General features: G+C 43.0%; 1 protein-coding gene and 1 non-coding gene across 2 annotated transcripts in view; both read right to left on the minus strand.

The window, feature by feature from the left end:
* LOC120062749 (ephrin-A5-like) overlaps window positions 1-27,155 on the minus strand; it is a 233,775-nt gene that overhangs the window by 62,027 nt on the left and 144,593 nt on the right. The window contains exon 2 of the mRNA XM_039012812.1: window positions 4,657-4,949. Coding sequence (XP_038868740.1) covers window positions 4,657-4,949 — 293 coding nt within the window. The remainder of the gene's footprint in view (window positions 1-4,656; window positions 4,950-27,155) is intronic.
* trnaf-gaa lies at window positions 24,320-24,392 on the minus strand. Its single transcript has one exon. It is a non-coding gene; the product is annotated as a tRNA-Phe (tRNA).

A 27,155-nucleotide genomic window follows, 5' to 3' on the forward strand; every position in this document is an offset into this window, starting at 1 on the left:
TGGTTTTGTGGTGACCTAACATAATCGTTTGTAGTGCTTTCGCTGAAAAGCCTATTTGAAATCGGACACTTTGGTGGGATTAACAACAAGATTACCTTTAAAATGATATAAGACACATGAATGTCTGAGGAATTTTAATTATGAGATTTCTGTTTTTTGAACTTCGACTGGCTGTTGTCATATCGATCCCGTTAACGGGACTTCAGCCATAAGAAGTTTTAAGCACTTCCCAATTGTTTGTGCAGTTCAAGACTGCAGACATTTGCGCATCTCCCGTCAGAACAGAATCTGCACACATGTGTTCACATTTTCTGTCTGTTGCCCGCATCGCAGTCATTGTTGTTTTCATTACTAATAATAACTTTGGAAATGTGTGCATTTCTATCAAAGTAAGTGCCTTATTACGTTATAAAAGTTCCTGTATGTCGTGTCATGTTGTTTCTACTGTAGCTCACTCTTTGTATGGAACATAATATATTTGTGTATATTCCTTATAACCGTGGACACGTGAGCTAACGTTACTAATTTCATAACCTTTATGGTGTTATATTCAATGATTAGGTAGCTAGCTACATTCTTCTATTAGCTCTGTAAAACAATGGTAATTGCGTCAGAGAAGTATTAGCTTGTGTTGTATTTTGAAGCTACCCTGGCCTTATGACTCCCAAGTGGCGCAGCGGTCTAAGGCACAGCATCTCGGTGCCAGAGACGTTACTACAGACACCCTGGTTCAAATCCAGGCTGCGTAAGTGCCTTGTTATGTTATAATAGTTTCTGTATGTGAACTGTATGTCCAACAAAACGTGTTCAGTAATCATCTCACCTGTTAGTTGGTGGCCATTGAGGGCAGTGTCGATCAGATGGATAAATATCTTGGTCGTTTTTCCGAGTGCATTCCACAAAGCTGTTTATTATCTCCGCCTTATCTATTGCCCCCATTATGAGGTTATAGTCAAGCACATAGTCTGGTTAGATTTTTCTCTCTCCCGTCAGGTGGTCCACCTTCCCTGTGGCTGACATGGTTGCTGTATGGACAGTGGAGAGGACATGGACGTCTCGTTTGTCATGTCATTTTACTGCCAGCTGTTGACCGTTCTCCTTGAACTTCACCTGCCCTCTCTGCATCTTCCTGCATCCGAATGCCGGAATCCCCTTCCTGTTCGACCTGACTGTGCCACAGGCCCCTGTGCTGTTGGAGAGCAGATGCTGGAAGAGTGTGGGACTGCTGTAACAATTGTCCACATACAAAGTGTGTCCCTTGCTGAGATGAGGAGCCAGCATGGTCATCACCACGGACCCGGACACCCCAAGCCCCTCGTAATGTTGGATGTCAGTGGTGGACCCTGTGTAAACTATAATGTCCTGGACAAATCCTGTCTTCACGTCGCACATGACAAAGAACTTGACCTCAAACCTGTGCCTTTTGGAGGGAATATATTGACGGAACACCAGCCTACCTTTCCATAACATCAGGGTCTAATCAATGCACAGGTCCTTGTATAGCACAAAGACCCGACCAAATGCTGATGTCAGGCTGGTTAGAACATTTCTTATTTTGTATAACCTAGGAAGTGGTCTTGGGAAAAGAGGGTGGCAAAGAAGGGAGTTGCAAACATTGGATCTGTGCTCCGGTACTCTCTTAGGGAGTTCTTCTTTACTATCCCCATGAGAAGTTATACATTTCACTAATTGTGGTTGTCACCCATTTAGCGAGTTTCTCCCTCACTCCTGGCTCTCTCTTCTCCTTTAGCTCCAAGGCATAGTGATTGGTCTCCTCTAATATGTCTCCCTCCAGCTCCGCTGTCGGAAACAACTTGAAGCTCTTTGCCTCAGATGGAAATGGTAAGGGGCGTTGCACTCCAGACTGGGACTCATCAAAGAAAACAGCAGGGCCAGGAGGGATGAAATGGCTGGCGGCCTTCCAGCTACCACAGAATTCCTGTACTTCATCCACTGTCGGTCTGCCTCCATCACCACCAGCAACTTCAAAGGGACCTGGGACTTCGTCAGTGGACAAGGAGTCCTCAGATTCAGGGTTCTCAATGGCTACAAGATTGGGGGGCAGCTCCTCACTGTCACTGTCAGAATCTGATTCCTGACTTTCATACTCAGACTCATTGTCAGAATTAAAAGAATCTCCAGAATTTCCACATTTGTGAGTGGTGTCCTTTTGAAAGACATTGCTAATGATACAGCTTATCTCACTAGCTACATACATAAACATACATAAATAACAACACTGAATAGCTCAGAGTGGGAGTGAGAGGTTACGTGATTGACTGCCGGCACGCGCCACTTGCATCAATAAATCACTATCAGAAAATGTTTTGTGTGGTAATTATTGATATATTTACTGTTTTATTCACATGTTTTCAAGCACTATTTACAAATCATGCATTCCGATTATTGCATACGTTTTTGAAGGTTGTACAAATTATGATGTGCTAAGCTAATTCCAGCTATGTGTGGAGCCCTTTTTGTTGACATACAATGCATCCTGGGTGTCACATAATCGTCTATCGGACCTAAGATTTTATAACAAAATGAGGTGAGTAAGGGTTCATTCATTTTTTGAGAACTTCCGGAAGTGATTGGTGGGATGTGAATGATGGTAGACGACACACCCCCTTCAACATGCATGCAATAAACAGACCAAACTCATCTTGTCTTCTCTTAATATCTTTAGTTTCTGTGAGAGAAAAAATAATGGCGGCATGCAGAAACTACCCATTGTCGGATTACTTTCGATTTCTAGAAAGTGTTTTACTCAATTATTTCGATCAATGGTGAGCTCGCCCGTGATGTGATTAATTATAATAGAAATTGCTATTAGCTAATTCATATTGTAGTTTATGTCAGCCGAGAGTTATACAAATATGACCGCTTGTGTTACGTCAATCTTTCCTCAGTTAGCGCTAGGACAAATGCAGCCAACATTTTTCCGGTTTGGATGATTGTGTTATGCTGTAGATACTTCTGTGAATGTCTGAACATTGCATCAAAAAATAAACTGCTCACATTCTGGACATTACTTTTTAAGGACTGTGTTTGTGCAAAATGTTTCTGAAAAAACATGTGTGGCCAGCTCAAATGCTGATTGTTGCGTCATTCAAAAATGGCTGTTCTAAATAAGCACTCTAAATAAGCGTTCTAATCACACAGGTTTGATGGTATGCTACATGGACCACTGTAGAATGATCACACCCATGTGTGTGAAAAGGTTAAATTAGCTGGCTAGCCAGTTCAAATAATGACCACATCATATAGCTGACAATGTCTTAACTTGAGCTAATTTGTATTCATTATTACAGGAAAATAAACTCACAACAAGATCATTATTTACAAGTTAATGGCAAGCTAATTATAGGAAAATACCTTACGGTTGTGAGTGTGACGAAATAAAAGCAGGGCATTCTAACTGAGATTTTTAGAACTTGGACATCGTCTCTTTGGCCTAACGTTCTATCCTAATTTTACTTTGGTGCAGATCATGTTGTTCTTCACATTACCGTCTCTGGTTAACAAATACTATACGAAATAAAAGCAATATTTATTCGTCATATTCTCAAGATACAGAAGGTGTAAACGGTAGTGAGAAATAGTACCTTGCATAGTGGAGTCTTTTGTTTAGACGTGTAGCTAGCTAGCTAGCTAGCTAAGCAATTAACTATAATCCCAACTCATAACGTTACTACCCTGTATGAATCAGCAGGCAGCTAACCAACTAGATTCAATGATAGCTAGCTAGTTAACATTAGGCTATAACTATCAATGCCAATGGCTCTGAGATACGAATGATATTACTACACAGATCATACACATAGCATCAGCTAGCGAGCCAGCCAGCTAACGTTGGCTACCTAGCTAACAGTACGCTTTAACTTGCAATGAAAATGACTTTCTGACAACATTTGAAATGTATAATATCTGAAAATGTAGCTAGCTAGACTCTCTTACCTGGATGAACATGGATGAACACTTCTCCCTCTCTGTCACATATGGCATGGTTGCCCTTAGTTTGAAGATGTAATCCGGAGACAGGTGTTTTATACAGCAGCCTTCTGTGTGTTTTATTTTTAACTCCCTCCGCATATTTGCAATCAAATGCCAGAATGTTCTCCATCTCCTTAGCTATCATACTCTGCTTCCACTGGGCATTCCACTGATTTAAAAACCCTGTCCTTCAGAAAGTGGAGAGCAACACTTTTGCAGTTATTTGTGATATCTTAAAAAAAAGAAAGAATACCTACACATACTGAGCAGCCATTGTTATAGACAGAAGCGTGCTACATGGCAGACCAATCTGAACTCATCTCTTGGCATGTCCAGCCCATCTTATCTCAGCCAATCATGCCTAGCGGGAAGGTTCATGCATTTTGATAAAAAATATATATTTGTTCAAATGCCTCTCCTGTGAAGTAGTGACGTGTGACATATGCCTAGTTTCCTGAAACGAGTCACATATTCTTCCAATGCAAACTTGGATGTGAAATGGTTGTTCTTCTGATGCAACTGAATACAATTATAAACATGTTAAGGGCTGCATCTGCCGTCCACTCTGACATCAGACTGACTTCAACACACATGACTTCAACACATAACAGTGCTCTCTATTACTCTCACATACAATATATGGTGATATACGTCAATACTCACAGATGTAGTAGTACTCTCTGCCCGGTCTGAACTCGAAGCCCAGAGAGAAGGGGGTGAAGAGCTGGAACTTCTCGGAGAACTTGAGTGGTCCATTGGGGGAGTGAGGCCTGTTACACTCCCAGCGTTTGAAGCCCTTGGCGGTGTGGTCACACGTACTGTAGCCGTCGTAGTTGACCATGTAGAGGACGTAACGCTCCGTCCGCTCCTCCGGCACCGTGTCTTCATAGTGGGGACAGAACACGTCCAGGTAGTCGTTTATACACACGTCAATGTGGTAGTCTCCACGGTGGAACCTGATTGGACAGAAGACAAGGAAGAGAACGTTAGTGTTTGGAAGACTGATGAAGGGCTTCAGTTACAGATGGAATGGAAGATAAAATCAGCTGTTAGTCAGAATGACTTGATTCCCCAATAACAGTCGTACACCATTGAAAGTGCCTCAAAAACTTTACGTTTAAAAAAATGTTTTAGGGAGAGGGAAGGAGGGAGGGATAGAAAAAGAGAGGGAAGGAGGGAGAGAAACAAAGAGTTTGAAAGTGCCTCAAAATCTTTACAATTATTTATCAATTACCAACAACAGTGCATTACATAACAGCCCCAAGAATTTAAAAAGGAAGTGATTTTACTCTGCACACCCTGATTTAGTAGTACCTTAAAAGTAAAAGTAACATTCATGGTCCTAAACACGTTTCTGCAGTACACAGTGTTCTGGACATTGAAGTCAATGTGACTTGATGAGTACACTCCCACTCCATGTCCACTTCAGTTCATATCAACAAGATCACTGAAGACAACTTAAACATCCTCAATTATAAAACTCACACACATCTGCATGTGTGAGTGCGCATGCGCACACACGACAGTCATGGTAACATTTTCTCAATGTTATACAGTATGTTGATTTATTTGTTTAGATGCTTATGAGCGCAGGTTGGATCTTTCAACATTCTTCAGATATCCCTCAGAAATGTGCAAGCAATCGTTGTTAACATTTGGCTTTAGTAAACGAGGAGGTTTGTCTATAAATCCATCCCAGGAAATGTATGCACACCACTTCTCTACAACATGATGTATCACACACTAAAGAATCCAACTTGGACAAAATACATCTCTTTTGGATGCCAGAAAGTGCTGCGAAAAAGTACTTTCTCCTTATTTACTTCTAGCATTTTGAAAACTCAGAGAAGAAAAATTCAGACATCAGACGGTTCCAGAGTCCACAGGGAGGTGTGAGATAGTTGAGGCTGTAAATGTCAAACGATACCAAAATACAGCGTGTGTTTTCCCCCAGAAGGCTGTGCATAGAGGCATGTTTATAACTCCACTGATCCACAACATACTACACAGGGTCATGATGTTCTAATTCCCTCATCTGAACATACACACACACACGCACAGGCACACGCATACACAGACACAAACAGACACACACAGAGTTGGGTAGGTTACTCTCTAAATGTAATATGTTACAGTTAATAGTTACCTGTCCAAAATTGTAATCAGTAACGTAACTTTTGGATTACCACAAACTCAGTAATGTAATCGGATTACTTTCAGTTACTTTGCGATTGCTTAAGTGGCATTGGAAGAAGACAAACATTTATATTACCAATTGAACTACTGCCAGATAAATCAATGTTAGAGCTCACATAATTGGCCATAAATGCATTTTACTTTATGGGTTAAGTAGGCTTCTAACCCATTGCATCCTACTTCTAATAGAGATAATACAATTATTGGGCTACATATGTACATTAAAAAACAAAGTTTGACAGATTTCCAGTCTTTCCAATTAGGTAAATACCCCTTGAACATCAAGAATAGGACAATAATCTGGAAATATACTGTATATTAGTCTATTTCTTTTACCTCAATATAACCCCAAAACAAAGGACATATTAGTCTGCTATGTTGTTTAGGTTGTTGTCATGGAGAGCTGATTGGGCTCATTGCTTCAAAACATGGTTGAAATATAAATGCTCCTCTAATGGAATGGCATTCTTCCAATTCTACCGAAATGTGCTATTTGCTTAACGTGAAATAATGAATTCTATAATACATACTATGGATAGGTCTATTGTTTACATTTTTGTTGATGATACCACATAATTAAGAACTAGAACACTAAATTCATTTCAAATAAGATTTATATGCGTGAAACTTTGATATCTCCATAATTTGCAGCTGTTGAAGTCTTTCAAAAGTGTACAAGTTTAAGCATATGTTCATTAGGCCTTTGGAATTGTTATTTTATCGGTACGAATAGGATTGAGCAATCAAAGCCCACTCATGGTCTTCATAAATTAAACTTGTTTTCGACAGTATGTGTGGAGGACCTCCCTCAAACTATTATTCCACAGGTTGGGATCCACTCTATGTAGCTGCAAGAGCACACTTCTCACTGGCTGTCCACGGGTCGCATAAACAGTGATTGATAGGCAGCTTAGCCTACACTTCTTAAATTCAATCATTTTTGGGGTATAATACACCTATACATTTGTGATCAGTCATCCACAACCATATAATTGAGAGAGCAGCAGCGTGATGCATATCATTGCTATGCAGATATCAATAATAGGCCCATAGACTACAACGCCCCTGTCGTCCTTACCTCCAAGCGTTTAATCAAGTTGGTCGTATAATCTTTGATGCCGACAGCAGTTATATCATTGGAAGACATGGGCTGGACTGTAGGGCACAAAAGCCTATTCCTGCTCTTTTCCCACGATCCATCAAACACATTTGTGTGTCATCATAGTGGTCTCTGATGTGGTCAGACTCACTCAGGCAGAACAAACTTAAACTTGCACCTTTTTTCAATGCTGAATTGAATGTCATTGAGAAAACAGAAAAGTGTCATTAAGTATTTTTTCGAAAACAATCTTTCTGAATTTCAAAGTAATCCAAGAAGTTATCATCTAGTTTTTCAAAAGTTACTGGTAATCTGATTACAATTTTTTATCTGGTAACGTAACAGATTACAGTTTGTAATCCGTTAATCCCCAACCCTGGACACACATGCACATGCACATACAACTACACAGGCACACACACACAAGCTTGCACACACACACACACACACTCACACACACACACACTAATGCACACATAGGCTCAGGTCCGAATTCCTCTTTGATTTGTCTGCTAACAACTGTCTGACCATGCCTCAGAGCAATTCGTGTGAATGTCGTTAGAGCAGTTGGCTGAGGGGTGGATCTGGGGCAAGCTGACTCTAACTTCAGGTTGCTGACCCTAACTCAACACTGAAAATCAAATCAAATCTAATTTATTTTTTCAAATCAAATCAAATGTATTTATATAGCCCTTCGTACATCAGCTAATATCTCAAAGTGCTGTACAGAAACCCAGCCTAAAACCCCAAACAGCAAGCAATGCAGGTGTAGAAGCAGAATGAAAGAGACTTTCATTCTCTACCTAACCTTTGCTATGTCTGGACCTGAGAAGAGGTCGATTTTTAATTGAAAACCTCTCTGCCTTGTACATGGGACTTAGACAGCACTTAGCACACTGCCCTTCCTCTCATCTATACTTCATCCTCTCCTCCTCATCTCTCCTTTTTCCAATTATTCTTCTCCCCTCCCCACACAAACTCTCTCTCTCTCTCTTTCCCCTTGTCTCTCTTCTTTTTTAACTTTACCTCACTCCCTCTCTCCTCCCTCTCTCCTTTTTCCCTCTCTCCCCTACCTACTTATCTCCTCCTTCCTCCCTCTCTCCTCCCTCCTTCCTTCTCTCCTCTCTCCCTCTCTCTCATCCCTCCTTCTCTCCTCCCTCCCTCCCTCCCTCCTCCAACATTCTCTCCTCCCTCTGACAGAGTTGGCTCTGCAGCCAAGGAAAGCAGACCGCCTATGATGTTACGATGATAAAGGTGGTCTGGGCGCATTATTAATCACACTCTGATGGGGACAATACACACACACACACACACACACACACACACACACACACACACACACACACACACACACACACACACACACACACACACACACACACACACACACACACACACACACAGCTGCTTCATTCCTCCCCAGTTGTTAGTGGACAGGGAGAGGGGGAGAATTGCGTTTGATAGTCCATCTCTCTTTGTGGAGTATCACGTTCTATTTGGAAGCCTTCACTAACACAATGTTAATATTGGAGAGTGGGCTAGCTTGAAGACTCTGTGACTGACACCATCTGTTCGGTGTGTGTGTGTGTGTGTGTGTGTGTGTGTGTGTGTGTGTGTGTGGTGTGTGTGTGTGTGTAACATCTGTGTATGTACGGTTGTGTGATGTTTATGCTAGCGTCTAATGCTGCTTTCCTGTGTTTACTCATTCAGAATAAATAGCTGAGTGAAACTGTTTACCTTTCGGGCAGCATTTCATGTGTAACATCTCATTTAAAACATGTCATTGCAAGTAATACATCTCCTCTGGCTTAAATGTCACTGACTTAATAATCACATCCTCTCACAACACACATTTCCGCTGCTCAGCCTCTCTGCTGTGTGTGTACATGGGTTTGTTTGTGTGTACACATTATGGTTTCCCTTCACCCCAGACTACTTCCTGTGTGTGTGTGAGTGTGTGTGCACGTGTGTGTGTGTGTGTGTGTGTGTGTGTGTGTGTGTGTGTGTGTGTGTGTGTGTGTGTGTGTGTGTGTGTGTGTGTGTGTGTGTGTGCGTTTGTGCATGTGTGTGTGGGTTGGTGGATCTCATAGTTTCCCTTTGAAATTCAACTTTATCATGGATGAACGTCTATTTTTGACATATTAATTCCACGTGGTTACAGGGTTAATTCCGCGTGGTTACAGGGTTAATTCCGAGTGGTTACAGGGTTAATTCCGCATGGTTACAGGGTTAATTCCGCGTGGTTACAGGGTTAATTCCGCATGGTTACAGGGTTAATTCCGCATGGTTACAGGGTTAATTCAGCATGGTTACAGGGTTAATTCCATGTGGTTACAGGGTTAATTCCGCATGGTTACAGGGTTAATTCCACGTGGTTACAGGGTTAATTCCGCATGGTTACAGGGTTAATTCTGCATGGTTACAGGGTTAATTCCGCGTGGTTACAGGGTTAATTCCGCGTGGTTACAGGGTTAATTCTGCATGGTTACAGGGTTAATTCAGCATGGTTACAGGGTTAATTCTGCATGGTTACAGGGTTAATTCCATGTGGTTACAGGGTTAATTCAGCATGGTTACAGGGTTAATTCCATGTGGTTACAGGGTTAATTCCGCATGGTTACAGGGTTAATTCCGCATGGTTACAGGGTTAATTCCGCGTGGTTACAGGGTTAATTCCGCGTGGTTACAGGGTTAATTCAGCATGGTTACAGGGTTAATTCCGCATGGTTACAGGGTTAATTCCACGTGGTTACAGGGTTAATTCCGCATGGTTACAGGGTTAATTCTGCATGGTTACAGGGTTAATTCCGCGTGGTTACAGGGTTAATTCTGCATGGTTACAGGGTTAATTCAGCATGGTTACAGGGTTAATTCAGCATGGTTACAGGGTTAATTCCATGTGGTTACAGGGTTAATTCAGCATGGTTACAGGGTTAATTCAGCATGGTTACAGGGTTAATTCCGCATGGTTACAGGGTTAATTCCACGTGGTTACAGGGTTAATTCCACGTGGTTACAGGGTTAATTCCGCATGGTTACAGGGTTAATTCCGCATGGTTACAGGGTTAATTCCGCATGGTTACAGGGTTAATTCCACGTGGTTACAGGGTTAATTCCGCATGGTTACAGGGTTAATTCTGCATGGTTACAGGGTTAATTCCGCGTGGTTACAGGGTTAATTCTGCATGGTTACAGGGTTAATTCAGCATGGTTACAGGGTTAATTCCATGTGGTTACAGGGTTAATTCAGCATGGTTACAGGGTTAATTCAGCATGGTTACAGGGTTAATTCCATGTGGTTACAGGGTTAATTCCGCATGGTTACAGGGTTAATTCCGCATGGTTACAGGGTTAATTCCGCGTGGTTACAGGGTTAATTCCGCATGGTTACAGGGTTAATTCCGCATGGTTACAGGGTTAATTCCATGTGGTTACAGGGTTAATTCAGCATGGTTACAGGGTTAATTCCATGTGGTTACAGGGTTAATTCCGCATGGTTACAGGGTTAATTCCACGTGGTTACAGGGTTAATTCCATGTGGTTACAGGGTTAATTCAGCATGGTTACAGGGTTAATTCCATGTGGTTACAGGGTTAATTCAGCATGGTTACAGGGTTAATTCCATGTGGTTACAGGGTTAATTCAGCATGGTTACAGGGTTAATTCCATGTGGTTACAGGGTTAATTCCATGTGGTTACAGGGTTAATTCCGCGTGGTTACAGGGTTAATTCCGCGTGGTTACAGGGTTAATTCCACATGGTTACAGGGTTAATTCCGCGTGGTTACAGGGTTAATTCCGCGTGGTTACAGGGTTAATTCCGCGTGGTTACAGGGTTAATTCCGCGTGGTTACAGGGTTAATTCCGCGTGGTTACAGGGTTAATTCCGCGTGGTTACAGGGTTAATTCCGCGTGGTTACAGGGTTAATTCCGCGTGGTTACAGGGTTAATTCAGCATGGTTACAGGGTTAATTCCATGTGGTTACAGGGTTAATTCCGTGTGGTTACAGGGTTAATTCCGCGTGGTTACAGGGTTAATTCAGCATGGTTACAGGGTTAATTCCATGTGGTTACAGGGTTAATTCCGTGTGGTTACAGGGTTAATTCCGCGTGGTTACAGGGTTAATTCCGCGTGGTTACAGGGTTAATTCCGCGTGGTTACAGGGTTAATTCCGCGTGGTTACAGGGTTAATTCCGCGTGGTTACAGGGTTAATTCCGCGTGGTTACAGGGTTAATTCCGCGTGGTTACAGGGTTAATTCCGCGTGGTTACAGGGTTAATTCCGCGTGGTTACAGGGTTAATTCCATGTGGTTACAGGGTTAATTCCATGTGGTTACAGGGTTAATTCCGTGTGGTTACAGGGTTAATTCCGCGTGGTTACAGGGTTAATTCCACATGGTTACAGGGTTAATTCCGCGTGGTTACAGGGTTAATTCCGCGTGGTTACAGGGTTAATTCCGCGTGGTTACAGGGTTAATTCCACATGGTTACAGGGTTAAAACAGAAACAACTCAAAGGGTTAAGTTCAGATATTAATTGCGATTGGTTGGGGCTATGGTTTGGGGAAGGCTTAAAGTGCTGATAGTGCCACTCATTACAAAGCCAGGCAGCTGTGGGCTAGTGTCCTCAGCCAAAGTCAATCTACACATAGCCTACTAGTTCAACATCTTAGAGACAGATTGTTGTACCTATGTGTACCAGGGAGTAAAACATCAAATATCTGATTAACCCTTTACACCCGTGGGAATTGGCCTGCATGAATATGGCTAAATTGAAATGTTTCTTACAGAAGAAATATAAAAAGCATATTCACAACCATGGTGGCAATTGAAAGGGAACATTTTTGAGATTATGTGGAAATAATTAGAACAAAGGTGAGAGGACACAACAGTTCACCTGACAAGACTCCAAACATCACACTGTTGATTTTATGTGCATTTTACATTTACTGTAATTTTGACCGCCTTTGTTGATAAGGAAATGCATCTGAACACACTCTGGATACATTCAGTATATGATAAGAATATACCTGGAAAATGTCGGGTAGGTGCAATATAAGACAAAACAAATGACACGGGTCTGACTGAGAAGACTAACTAGTGTCTCCAAGTGGCCACAATCAAGAGACTTCAACTATAAGGTGCTTTTTGGAGCTCTCCTAGCTCTCCGTTGAGGAAGTGGAACAAGCAAACTTGTAGTTGTTTTGTTTGCAACACAAGCCTGCATCCCCATCTTCACACAATCACTGTTGCTGTTTGAAAAGCCTGTTCTATTGTCAACATGATTAGCTAAATTATAAAATATGATATTACAGAGTTAGGCTTTCATGATGCAATTCAGGGAAAAATATCATCATTTGGGTGCGCATTGAAAAGAGTCATGAGTCCATTCAGATGTGTGTGCCGCGGCTAATTTGATTCACAATGGACAAGCATAGGCTCATTCTGTTCAGAACAACCCAGGGTATGACACCATGTCATCTAGTAACTGTTCAGCTAACAGGCTCATTCTGTTCAGAACAACCCAGGGTATGACACCATGTCATCTAGTAACTGTTCAGCTAACAGGCTCATTCTGTTCAGAACAACCCAGGGTATGACACCGTCATCTGATAACTGTACATCTAACACAGGGATCATAAAAGTTGGCTCTGTACATGACATGGAAATGTGAAGCGCACATTTGGCTTGTTTGTATGACATCAAAGCGGTATTTATTATAATCCTCAACGTCTAATTTTTCAAAATAACTGTACATCTAACAGGCTCATTCTGTTCAGAACAACCCAGGGTATGACACCATGTCATCTGGTAACTGTACATCTAACAGGCTCATTCTGTTCAGAACAACCCAGGGTATGACTCCGTCATCTGATAACTGTACATCTAACAGGCTCATTCTGTTCAGAACAACCCAGGGTATGACACCATGTCATCTGATACCTGTACATCTAACAGGCTCATTCTGTTCAGAACAACCCAGGGTATGACACCATGTCATCTGGTAACTGTACATCTAACAGGCTCATTCTGTTCAGAACAACCCAGGGTATGACACCGTCATCTGATAACTTTACATCTAACAGGCTCATTCTGTTCAGAACAACCCAGGGTATGACACCGTCATCTGATAACTGTACATCTAACAGGCTCATTCTGTTCAGAACAACCCAGGGTATGACACCATGTCATCTGGTAACTGTACATCTAACAGGCTCATTCTGTTCAGAACAACCCAGGGTATGACACCATGTCATCTGATAACTGATAAGATAGACATTGAGTCTTCTTAATTTACAGCATTTCCCTCACTCATTTGCAAAAGTTGCCCAATCAGAGGGAGGGATGGGGGAAACTTCTTTTTGCGCGAGGTGCTCAAGTTCAGAACGTCTGTCAGTCAAAACCCATACAGCACTGTGAAGCGCAGAGACAGAGTTCTGAAGTCATGTATAGCACGTTAGTGTAGAGTTATACCGTTACAATTTAGGCGTTTATCATTGTCCACATCTGCCACATAAAAGGTTACAGGTAGAACAAAAAGATTGTTCATGTTTTTTAATGGTCTTAACGTCTTGGTGTTTATCAATACCAGACACGACTGACCTGCATTTTTTAAAACAATGCTGGAATTCACCATCAAAATGAAACCATTATTCACTACAGAATGGACATGCAATCAAAACAAAGGAGGGATGGATGAATAAAGGAGGTGGGAGGGAGGGAGGGAAGCATGGGGCTAGTGGAGGAGAAGGATGTAATGAAAAGCTATTTTCCCTTTTCATTACACAGGTAGGATAGCCTCTCTTTCTTTCTCCCTCTCTCATATTCTCTCTGGCCCTTCCATTGTATGATTTCACTTTCAATAAATATATCCTTTTATCTTAAAGTAGTTGGATTGACTCTCTCGATCTCTCACTCCTACCTGCATGTGTGTGCGTGTGTGTGTGTGTGTGTGTGTGTGTGTGTGTGTGTGTGTGTGTGTGTGTGTGTGTGTGTGTGTGTGTGTGTTTGTGACTTTGACATCTTCTCTACCAAATTGATCCGGCAGTAGAAGAGATACACACTCCCAAGAAAAATACCTCCCTGTTGAGTGACACACACACACACACACACACACACACACACACACACACACACACACACACACACACACACACACACACACACACACACACACACACACACACACACACACACACACACACACACACACACACACACACACACACACACTCCACTGGTAAAGTAGAAAACCTGACCAGTCCTTGATGCCCTGATCATTTAGCAGGGTAATTAACCCAACAGTGGATGGCAGGCTAATTGTCAAACCAATATAATGACATGTATTTGTTATGCTACAGCTGTTACCAGAGAGATCCAGATAACCACACAGTGCCGGGGAGGAAATGGGCTCGTAATCACCCTGGCTGTGTGTGTGTGTGTGTGTGTGTGTGTGTGTGTGTGTGTGTGTGTGTCTGTGTGTGTGTGTGTGTGTGTGTGTGTGTGTGTGTGTGTGTGTGTGTGTGTGTGTGTGTGTGTGTGTGTGTGTGTGTGTGTGTGTGTGTGTGTGTTGTTTAGACATTTTATTACCAGCTGATTACACTGCTCACACACATCCCCCTCGGCAGGGCCGAAAACCATCCTAGCCACTTCGTACGAACACACAAACACTCTCTGAGAGTTGGGAGAGCTGGAACAGTAAGGTGCATGCAGGGTAAGGTACCGTGCCACACCAGTCCCTGATTGGCTTATTTCCATTTCAATTACACAGTCCATTGACACACACACACACCTCACCCAAATGAATTCCCATCAGCCTCTGCTCAAGAGCTCAGCTCAGCTCCAGCCGCTGGATAGATAGAGCGAGGACGACAAAAAGAGGGGGAAGGAAGGAGAAAAAGCGAGAGGGAAGGAGTGGGAGATAGAGAGAGGGAAGGAGGGAGAGAGAGAGAGTAAGGAAGGAAGGAGAGAAAGAGAGAGGGTAGGAGTGAGAGAAAGAGAGAGATTCAAACCAACCACTTTAAGATAAAAGGAAGATATATTTATTGAAAGTGAAATCATACAATGGAAGGGCCAGAGAGAATGTGAGAGAGAGAACGAGAGAGGCTATCCTACCTGTGTAATGAAAAGGGAGAATAGATTTTCATTACATCCTTCTCCCCCACCAGCCCCATGCCTCCCTCCCTACTCCTCTCTTCCTCCCTCTCACCTCCTTCTCTATCCCTCCCTCTTTCCCTCCTTCACACCTCCTTTATTCATCCCTCCCTCTCTCTCTTTTTATTCATCGTTATATTGTAATATACCTACAGACTCACACAGTAGTCCCAAACTACTGTCAATGCATATTACCGTATGCATGTCAAGGATATTCAAAGGCCACTCAAATATACACAAACACATAAACACACTTGTACATGTAAAGGTACACATGCATATTATACACACATACACACACAAACACAGCGGCTCATAACCCCAGATAAGTGCTCCAGCCGCTGGCGGGTACACAGAGCTGACAGATTCATTTGTTCAAGCCCCAGTGTGTGTGTGTGTGTGTGTGTGTGTGTGTGTGTGTGTGTGTGTGTGTGTGTGTGTGTGTGTGTGTGTGTGTGTGTGTGTGTGTATGTGTGTGTGTGTGTGTGTGTGTGTGTGTGTGTGTGTGTGTGTGTGTGTGTGTGTGTGTGTGTGTATCATACAACCTAGAGTAAAGGATGACTTGTTGATCTGAATCGACAGTGAATGTGTTTAGCCGAGGGCAGCTGAACTTTCTCTGACCCCGGCTACAGCACGCGCACACACACACACACACACACACACACACACACACACACACACACACATACACACACACACACACACACTAGGCAACAGGAGTTAGAGCAGTTGGCTAATTCTGGTGGGAGAGTTGGTTTGTAGGGAGAATGAAAGAGAGGGGAAAAGGAGGTGTAGTGTTAAGAGGAAAGACAGTCAGATAAGCTGTTGCATTGGCAGAATTGATGTCCCTTAAATAGCATTAACCATGAAGCCCACATGGATTTGGATGTGACTCTGACAAGGATGAAAAAAAATACACTCTTAGAAAAAAAAGGTGTTATCTAGAACCTAAAAGGGTTCCACGGCTGTCCCCATAGGAGAACAATTTGCATAACCCTTTTTGGTTAGGGGTTCAACATGCAACCCAAAAGGGTTCTACCTATAACCAAAAAGGGTTCTCCTATGGGGACAACTGAAGAACCCTTCAGCAACCATTTCTTTCAAAGAGTGTAGAGGATGACTTCATTTCCTCCCTCCCTCGATATAGACGAGAGAAACAACTGTACAACACAAGGCAGAGCCGGTGAAACATTCCCACAACGCTTTGGAAACCTTCCCCAGCGTTGCTCTGCCAGTCACTGGAGAATGTGACAGGGCCATTTATGATGTGAGAGCCAGCTACATTCCCTGCTGTTTAACTGGCCTACTGATAGACAGGGAGAGGGTAGAATTAGACACATAGGGTTACCATATTACCTTCGCTGGGGTCGTTTGCGCACACACAAACACACACTGAGTTTTACTGAGGACATGTGTTTCTCATATCTAGATGGTACTCCTGGATCGCAGCAGGTGTGCAGGCTTGTATATTATACTGGAGAGAGAATAGCAAGAAAGGCAGCTAATGGATTCTCTCTCTCTCTCTCTCTCTCTCTCTCTCTCTCTCTCTCTCTCTCTCTCTCCCTCTCTCCCTCTCCCTCATTTAGGGGGGTTAGGTCTGGAACTTGGCAGCTGTCACTTGTACAGAGGGGATGTGCTGTTAGGGTATATAGATATTGATGACGTACCTTAGGAAGTTTTAAGATGTAGTATTTCCCTATATAAAGCTCATTGTCTAAGTCAAGAGTATGTGTGTGTCCAGTTTTATCTCCAGCTGGTGTTGATTGACATATACTGTTTCGTTGGGCATGGGAACATGTATGTTTTATAATAACAAATAGTTTAGCGACAAAAACGTCAGCTCTCTGCTTTATTTTGCTCTACTCAAAGATGAGGGGATGTAGAGAGAGAGGATGGGGGAGAGAGAAAGAGATATGGGGATAGAGAGAGAAGGACAGGGATATGTACAGTATAGAGAGAGCGATAGAGAGAGCGACAGAGAGGGACAGATATCAAATCAAATCAAATTTGAATGGTCGCATACACATATTTTGCAGATGTTATCGCAGGTGCAGTGAAATACTTGTGTTCCTAGCTCCAACATTGCAGTAACACCTAACAATGCAAACAGTACACGCATATTGCGAAAAAGAAAAAGAAAGAAATTAAGAAATATCACAATGAGCAATGTCAGAGTCTGGAATATAAATACATATACTGTATATGTACATAATGGTGTGTATAGACAGTATGGACAGTATATGAATAGAAAATGTTCAGGCAGGGTACTGGGCGGAGGCCGGCTAGTGGTGACAATTTAACAGTCTGATGGCCTGGAGATAGAAGCTGTTTCTCAGTCTCTCGGTCCCAGGTTTGATGCACCTGTACTGTCTCTGCCTTCTAGATGGTAGCGGGGTGAACAGGCTGTGACTCGGGTGGTTGTTGTCCTTGATGATATTTTTGGCCTTCCTGTGACACCGGGTACTATAGCTGTCCTGGAGGGCAGGCAGTGTGCCCCCGATGATGCGATGGGATGGCAGCATCACCCTCTGTAGAGCCCTGTGGTTGCGGATGGTGCAATTGCTGTACCAGGCGGTGATACAGCCCGATAGGAAGCTCTCAATGGTACATCTGTATACATTCTTGAGGGTCTTAGGGCCAAGCCGTATATCTTCAGCCTCCTGAGGTTGAAGAGTCACTTGAGGGAACTTGATGCTTTTCACCCTCTCCAGCCCCGTTGATGTGATGGGGGCGTGCTCTCTCTGCTGTCTCCTGAAGTCCACAATCAGCTCCTTCATTTTGTTGCTGTTGAGGGAGAGGTTATTTTCCTGGCACCACTCTGCCAGGGCACTCACCTCCTCCCTGTAGGCTATTTTGTCGTTGTTGGTAATCAGGCCGAACCACTGTTGTGTCAATAGCAAACTTGATGATTAAATTGGAGATGTGCGTGGCCAAGCAGTCATGGGTGAACAGGGAGTACAGGAGGGGGCTGATCACGCACCCCTGTGGGGCCTCCGTGTTGAGGATCAGCGTGGCGGAGGTGTTGTTGCCTACCTTCACCACATGGGGTCAACCCTTCAAGAAGTCCAGGACCTAGTTGCACAGGGAGGGTATCAGACCAAGCGCGCGAGCTTAGCGATGAGCTTATAGGGCACTATGGTGTTTGAAGGCTGAGCTGTTGTCGATGAACAGCATTCTTACATAGGTATTCCTCTTGTCTAGATGGGATAGGGCAGTGTGCAATGCGATGGTGATTGCATCATAGGGAATAGAGAGAGAGAGAGAGAGAGAGAGAGAGAGAGAGAGAGAGAGAGAGAGAGAGAGAGAGAGAGAGAGAGAGAGAGAGAGAGAGAGAGAGAGAGAGCCTGCAGTGACATTGTCTCCTGCTTTATAATCTGATGGAGGCTCTTTGCCTGTGAGAGCATTGTGGGTATTAGACTTCTGTTGCATATCGATTTGCCCATATCACACATGGAGGAAGAGAGACAGCGTAATCTTAAGGATGTCCCAGGACACACACATACAGTAGCATGAAAGGTCCAGGCTATTTGCAGGAGAAAAACAGAGAGCCCAACCAACAGTTTACAACAATTAAGGGAGTTCAAGCCCCTGGGTGTGTGTGTGTTTGTATGTGTGTGTGTGTGCATGTGTGTTTGTGTGCATGTGTGTCTGTATATATTTAAATATGTGTCATTGTAAACTCATCCTGGTCTCTCGATCACTGTTGACACTGTTTCACCAGAACTGAAGTGGGAATGACCAATTTAAGGCATCATCAACTATAAAGCGTTTCAACCTCAGTTAGTTTACTTATGTAACTAGTCCAAACATGTCTCTAGCTGAGATAGATGTGTGGTAACAATTTGTTTAGATTGTCCGTACATGGTCCATCTGTAGATGCTCTACGGACTATCAGTAACATTCAACTAACTCTGTGGCCAGATGTGTCTTGAGTTTTAGATGAGTGGTGAAAAGGACAAACATTTCCAGGTACCTTTTGTATCTAAACACTGGGAAGTAGCAAATCACTCTGTGTTCCATACTAGTGCTGTTTCCTAATAATCACACATTAGCATCTACTGTTTCATAAACTTCTTGGAAAGCGTGCGATTCTTGTAGAAATACCTTGATTCAAATGTTCTAAGAATATCTGAATATGGAAAAATATTTTAAAACAAGACCTGAATAACTCAAAGTCAGGTAAGATAGAGAGATGAATGCAGTGTTTATGATTGGCAGGTTAACCGTGTTACAAGTCAGTATTTGACGTCCATCCATGTCTGAGAACGTCAGGAGATGACGTGGAAAAGCCACTAGGGGCAACAGTGAGTGCTAGAGTGGATGTTAACATCTGCCTCGGGTTAAGAAGGTTTCATGTTTGAAATCAGCGATAAAAGGTTGTTGTTTTGAAAGCCTTTCCCAAACGTTAACACTTACCTTAACAATTCTGAATTAATGCCTAACATTAAGAATTCAGAGATAATGCCTAAACTTAACCCTAACCTTAAAAATGCATAGTTAATGCCTAAACTTAACCCTAACCTTAAAAATGCATAGTTAATGCCTAAACTTAACCCTAACCTTAAAAATGCATAGTTAATGCCTAAACTTAACCCTAACCTTAAAAATGCATAGTTAATGCCTAAACTTAACCTTGAAATCTTTGAAATTTGACATTTGGAACAACTCCGAAATTTGACACTTGAGAAACATGGAACCTCTTATTCTGACTTGAGACGGTGAGATACTTTATAAAGAGGACTGTTCTCATTCAAATTACACCTACACAGGTCTGGTTGCTGACACATACTGTAAAAAGGTAATGTAATCAGTTCCTCACCCCTCTCTCCCTTTGTCTTTCTTTCTTTCCAGCTACACCTGTAGCCCACTTGCTCTGAGAGTCCATCTTACACACAGGAATACACCTGCCCTGTCTCTCAGCTTGTTCTCTCTCTCTCTCTCTTTCTCTCAGCTCGTTCTCTCTCACTCTCTCTCTCAGCTCTCTCAGCTCATTCTCTCTCTCAGCTCGTTCTCTCTCTCAGCTCGTTCTCTCTCGCTCTCAGATGTTCTCTCTCTCTTTCTCAGCTCGTTATCTCTCTCTCTCAGCTCGTTCTCAACTCGTTCTCTCTCACTCTCTCTCTCAGCTAGGTCTCTCTCTCTCAGCTAGGTCTCTCTCTCTCAGCTCGTTCTCTCTCTCTCTCACACTCTCTCTCTCTCTCACACTCTCTCTCTCTCAGCTCGTTCTCTCACTCTCTCTCAGATCGTTCTCTTTCACTCTCTCTCTCTCACTCTCTCTCTCTCTCTCTCTCTCTCAGCTCGTTCTCTCTCACTCTCACTCTCTCTCTCAGCTCGTTTTCTCTCACTCTCTCTCTCTCTCTCTCTCAGCTCGTTCTCTCTCACTCTCACTCTCACTCTCTCTCTCAGCTCGTTCTCTCTCACTCTCTCTCTCTCACTCTCTCTCTCTCAGCTTGTTCTCTCTCTCTCTCTCAGCTTGTTCTCTCCCTCTCTCAGCTCGTTCTCTCTCTCTCCCTCTCACTCTCTCTCTCTCACTCTCTCTCTCACTCTCTCTCTCAGCTCGTTCTCTCTCACTCTCACTCTCTCTCTCTCTTTCTCTCTCTCTCTCTCTCAGCTCGTCCTCTCTCTCTCAGCTCGTTCTCTGGCTCTCTCAGAAGAAGTAAAGAGGAACAGAAGGAGGTATTGAGGTGATGCTGAGAGAGTCGGAGGGCGGGAGGTAGAGATACAGGGGGAGAGAGAATGTGTTGGAGTGGATAAAAAGAGAAAAGATGGAAAGACAGAGCAGTGACAACTACTGAACACACACAAAAAAACACACACACACAGACACACACACACACTGACCTTCAGAGCTGTTTGCCACGGAGCTGTGTCAGGATGTTATAATGTCACAACTTTCATAAAACCTAACCCCTTTCACAGTTCACGTGTGTGTGTGTGTGTGTGTGTGTGTGTGTGTGTGTGTGTGTGTGTGTGTGTGTGTGTGTGTGTGTGTGTGTGTGTGTGTGTGTGTGTGTGTGTGTGTGTGTGTGTGTGTGTGTGTGTGTGTGTGCCGGATTTTGTTATAGGCTACTGCCGCCATATAACACTTGAAGAGAGAGCCAAAACAAATGTTTGACAGTTATGTGTTCATGGGTGAGGCCATATCATTGATTTAAAGCTGACATACTCTGGCTGTGTCCAGCCTATCTACCTCCCACCTCCTACCAAATGTTGTGCGCATAAGTGTTGCTCTCCACTTACAGTGTTGACCCTTCTTTTTCAATACCTCTGCAATCCGCCCTGGCAGGCTGTCAATTAACTTCTGGGCCACATCCTGACTGATGGCAGCCCATTCTTGCATAATCAATGCTTGGAGTTTGTCAGAATTTGTGGGTTTTTGTTTTGGATTAAGGTCTGGGGCGTTTCCTGGCCATGGACCCAAAATCTCGATGTTTTATTCCCCGAGCCACTTAGTTATCACTTTTGCCTTATGGCAAGGTGCTCCATCATGCTGGAAAAGGCATTGTTCGTCACCAAACCTTTCCTGGATGGTTGGGAGAAGTTGCTCTCGGAGGATGTGTTTGTACCATTCTTTATTCATGGCTGTGTTCTTAGGCAAAATTGTGAGTGAGCCCACTCCCTTGGCTGAGAAGCAACCCCACACACGAATGGTCTCAGGATGCTTTACTGTTGGCATGACACAGGACTGATGGTAGCGCTCACCTTGTCTTCTCTGGACAAGCTTTTTTCCGGATGCCCCAAACAATCGGAAAGGGGATTCATCAGAGAAAAATACTTCACCCCAGTCCTCAGCAGTCCAATCCCTGTACCTTTTGCAGAATATCAGTCTGTCCCTGACGTTTTTCCTGGAGAGAAGTGGCTTATTTGCTTCCCTTCTAGACACCAGGCCATCCTCCAAAAGTCTTCGCCTCACTGTGCGTGCAAATGCACTCACACCTGCCTGCTGCCAGTCCTGAGCAAGCTCTGTACTGGTGGTGCCCCGAACCCGCAGCTGAATCAACTTTAGGAGACGGTCCTGGCGCTTGCTGGACTTTCTTGGGCGCCCTGAAGCCTTCTTCACAACAATTGAACCGCTCTCCTTGAAGTTCTTGATGATCGATAAATGGTTGATTTAGGTGCAATCTTACTCACAGCAATATCCTTGCCTGTGAAGCCCTTTTTGTGGAAAGCAATGATGATGGCACGTGTTTCCTTGCAGGTAACCATGATTAACAGAGGAAGAACAATGATTCCAAGCACCACTCTCCTTTTGAAGCTTCCAGTCTGTTATTCGAGCTCAATCAGCATGACAGAGTGATCTCCAGCCTTGTCCTCATCAACACTCACACTTGTGTTAACGAGAGAATCACTGACATGATGTCAGCTGGTCCTTTTGTGGCAGGGTTGATTTGCAGTGGATTTTTTGGGGGGGATTCAGTTCATTTGCATGGCAAATAGGGCCTTTGCAGTTAAATGCAATTCATCTGATCACTCTTCATAACATTCTGGAGTATATTTTTAAATTGCCATCATACAAACTGAGGCAGCAGACTTCGTGAAAATTAATATTTGTGTCATTCTCAAAACTTTTGGCCAAGAATGTACTGTTAGCTAGCTAGCTAATGTTAGTTGGCTGGGCTGCTAGCAAACGTTACGTGTATGATGTTATTATTTGTATCTCAGAGCCATTTGCTTTGCTATTTATAGCCTAATGTTAGCTAGCGAACATTGATCCTGTTTGATTATCTACCTGCAGATTCATGCAGGGTAGTAACTTCAGAAATTGGGATTATGGTTCATTGTTTACCTAGCTAGCAAGCTACATGTCTTAACAAAAGACTCCATCCACCAAGCAAGTAACCATTTCAATGGAATGTCACTGCAACAACTGTTGATAGACGTAGCTGGTAAATTTGCTCTGGCTATCTACTCTGATTTCAGAACACTGTCGTCTGAGTGTGCCAGAGCGCAGAATAACTGACGAATTTATGAACGCTCAACACCCGTTGAATATAGCTGGTGTCAGTAAACCTTGGCAAAAAACAATAATTGTTGCCAGCAGCACAGTTACAGTCACCAACACTCTGGATAATATAAAAACAGCCTAACCAACTCTGCTAGTGCAAGTAAAATGGTAGGTGAACGGTTCTCTCATGTTAGCCAGTCACTAGTCACTTTAAATAATGCCACTTCATATAATGTTTACATACCCTACATTACTCACCTCATATATATTTATTGTACTCTATACCATCTAATGCATCTTGCCTATGCCGCATGGCCATCGCTCATCCATATATATATATATATATATATATATATATATATATATATATATATATATATGGATATATATATATAGCACAAGCACTTCGCTACACTCACATTAACATCTGCTAACCATGTGTATGTGACAAATAACATTTGATTTGATTTGATTTGAAACATTCAAAGACCATTTTCTCAAAAGTGAATTTTCAAGTTAATCAACTTTCAAAGCAGAATTACTTTCCCTTTGTTGCTCAAATGCAGTGTATGATATACAATTGTGTCACTCTGTGTCTCTGCCTTTATCCAATGTAAAAATAGAAAATGTTGCTACATATGACTGAATCAAGGCAGTTGGTCACATATATCCACCTCCTACGAAACGTTGTGTGGAGGTTGGTCATTCAGCAGCAACTCACACTCAACACAACTGAACTGCTCCTACTGAGTCCAAATGGACAAGTGTGGTAGTGAAGCTGTTTGACGAATAACAGAAGTTAAGCAATCTGAATGACTAAAGACAAAACGGGAACCATGATCTACTGGCTACACCAATAGATCATTTACATTACATTTAAGTCATTTAGCAGACGCTCTTATCCAGAGCGACTTACAAATTGGAAAATTGATTTCCTGGCGAAACCCGGGATCGAACCAGGGACATTTAGATCTTCAGTCTAACGCTCTCCCAACTGAGCTATTTCGGCTGCGATGAACACTTTAGATGAACACTTACATTGAGTGTACAAAATATTAAAAACAACTTATTGATGTCACTTGTTAAATCCATTTCAATCAGTGTAGATGAAGGGGAGGAGGCAGGTTAAAGAAGGAATTTTAAGCCTTGAGACAATTGAGACATGGATTGTGTGTGTGTGCCATTCAGAGGGTGAGTGGGCAGTTCCTCAGTGATGCTGGCCCATGTTGACTCCAATGCTTCCCACAGTTGTGTCATGTTGGCTGGATGTCCTTTTCGTCGTGGACCATTCTTGATACACACAGGAAACTGTTCAAGCCCAGCAGCGTTGCAGTTCTTGACACAAACCGGTGTGCCTGGCACCTACTACCATACCCCGTTCAAAGGCACTTAAATAATTGTTCTTGCCCACTCACCCTCTGAATGGCACACATACAAAATGTCTCAATTGTCTCAAGGCTTAAAATTCCTTCTTTAACATGTCTCCTCCCCTTCATCTACACTGATTGAAGTTGATTTAACAAGTGACATCAATAACGGATCATAGCTTTCACCTGGATTCACCTAGTCATGTCATGGACCGAGCAGTTGTTCCTAATGTTTTGTACACTCAGTGTATAAGACTGTCACCCGACATGACAAATCAACAAAGCCTTCAAATCCACTACTATGCCACAACTTAGCTTGGCACAAAGACACAACTACAGGCAGAGCTAACTTCCCTGGCATATGTTGAGTGTTCAAGAGCAGTCTTTGTAAAAAGCATTTAAAGATTTAAAGATGATGAAAGTGGTTGGTAACTGTAGCACTGGTTTCTATAGACACGGCAGCACCGTCTGGAAATGCACCACTGTGTCTGCTCCCAGGATGTCTCATCTGGCTGTGTGTGTGTCCGTATGTTTGTACTCCTTCCTGAGAGAGGCACAGTGAGTAAATGCATATAGGTAGTATGGTGAGCATTGGCGTACCACAGACCCATGCAGCCCCCGCAAGGCAGGGGGGGCCATGGTCTCTCAAAATGTATAAAAGTATATTTATATTCTAGGGAGGTTGGGCCCCCCCTGGGGGTTCACATTCCTGTCTTTGCCCTATGGCAATATGTGTAGAATAGCAGGACATTAGCTTTAAACAATCAAAATGATCTCAGTTTCATTGCAAAATGTGTAGAATTGCATGAGATTAGCTATACAACTGCTCAGACCTTGCGATACGCAACTGATTATGAGAGCACTGTCTGCTCAAAACAGCTGTGGAACACCACCAGAGAGAAAGGGAGAGAGAGAGAGAGAGAGACAGAGGAGAGAGAGAGAGAGAGAGAGAGAGAGAGAGAGAGAGAGAGAGAGAGAGAGAGAGAGAGAGAGAGAGAGAGGACCTGATGAAGGACAGATGTAGAGCTGGACAGAGAAGGATTGAGGGTGGCATTGAGAGTTTAACACAAGAACCACCATAGGCCAATTACCACTGACAATTGATTTTGTAAATAAAATAAATATGCCCCCCAAAAAGCGATGTCCTGCTCCTTCTGACTTTTCCTAAGTGTTTGTATTTTACACTGCTCATTTGTCAGAATTTTGAAATCTAAAATAGAAAAGTAGTTAGAGCCTTTTTATCTGTTTTCTTCACACCTATTCCTAACTTAACCTGCCAAGACAATGTGCTGTAGGACATTGGTACCCAGCCAGGCGCTAATGGGTCTCTCTCTCCTCACTGAATGAATGAAAAATGGATGAATGGGCGATAAACGTGCACCTTAATTCACAATTGAATTTAAATTTGGCCTAACTGAATGGTGAGGAGGGTGAAGAGGTTGGTTTTAATTAAGAAAGACAATAGTGCAATGATACGTTTGTGTTATGCCTATTTATCAGCAGCACATCATTTGACCGCACACCTTGCTGTTGATATCATTCTCTTCTACGAGGCGCAGCTCTTTATCCAAATTTCAGTTTTTCCAAGAATATCCATGCTGTCCATGCATTCAGCACATGACTACTTGCACAGCAGCATTGCTCCGGCTACTATAATCAAAAACTAGTAACATAATACATGTAAAATGACTGCTAGAAACCAGACAGAAACTGATGTGACTTCAGTTAAGTTTTGGTTAGCCGCCGATGTCGAAACCAAGTTCTTGCTCAAGGGCTTTCCATATCAGGAGAAAGATGAAACCAGGCCAGTGGTTGAGCGACTGTATGAGACTGTGGTGACTTACATGGGCAAAGGCAGGAATGTGACCATAGACAACTTCTTCACATCAATTTCCCTGGTAGACAAGTTCATTGCAAAGAAGCCTAGCATAATCGGTACAAATCAAATCAAACTTTATTTTTCACATGCGCCAAATACAAGTGACTATGCATAGCTAATAAACAGTGAGTAGCAGCAGTCTTATGGCTTGGGGGTAGAAGCTGTTAAAGAGCCTTTAGGTCCTAGACTTGACGCTCCGGTACCACTTGACGTGCGGTAGCAGAGAAAACAGTCTATGACTTGGGTGGCTGGAGTCTTTGACAATTTTATGGGCGTTCCTCTGACAAGCTTATTATTTACAGTATGTCCCAGATGGCAGGAAGCTTGGCCCCAGTGATGCACTAGGCCGTAGGCAATACCCTCTGTAGTGCCTTACGGTCAGATGACGAGCAATTGACATACAAGGCGGTGATGCAACCGGTCAGAATGCTTTCAATGGTACAGCGGTAGAAATCTTTGAAGATCTGGGGACCCATGCCAAATCTTTTCAGTCTCCTGAGGGGGAAAAGGTTTTGTCGTGCCCTTT

The sequence above is a fragment of the Salvelinus namaycush genome, chromosome 18 (assembly GCF_016432855.1).
Source record: "Salvelinus namaycush isolate Seneca chromosome 18, SaNama_1.0, whole genome shotgun sequence".
In the NCBI taxonomy this organism is placed as follows: Eukaryota; Metazoa; Chordata; class Actinopteri; order Salmoniformes; family Salmonidae; genus Salvelinus; species Salvelinus namaycush.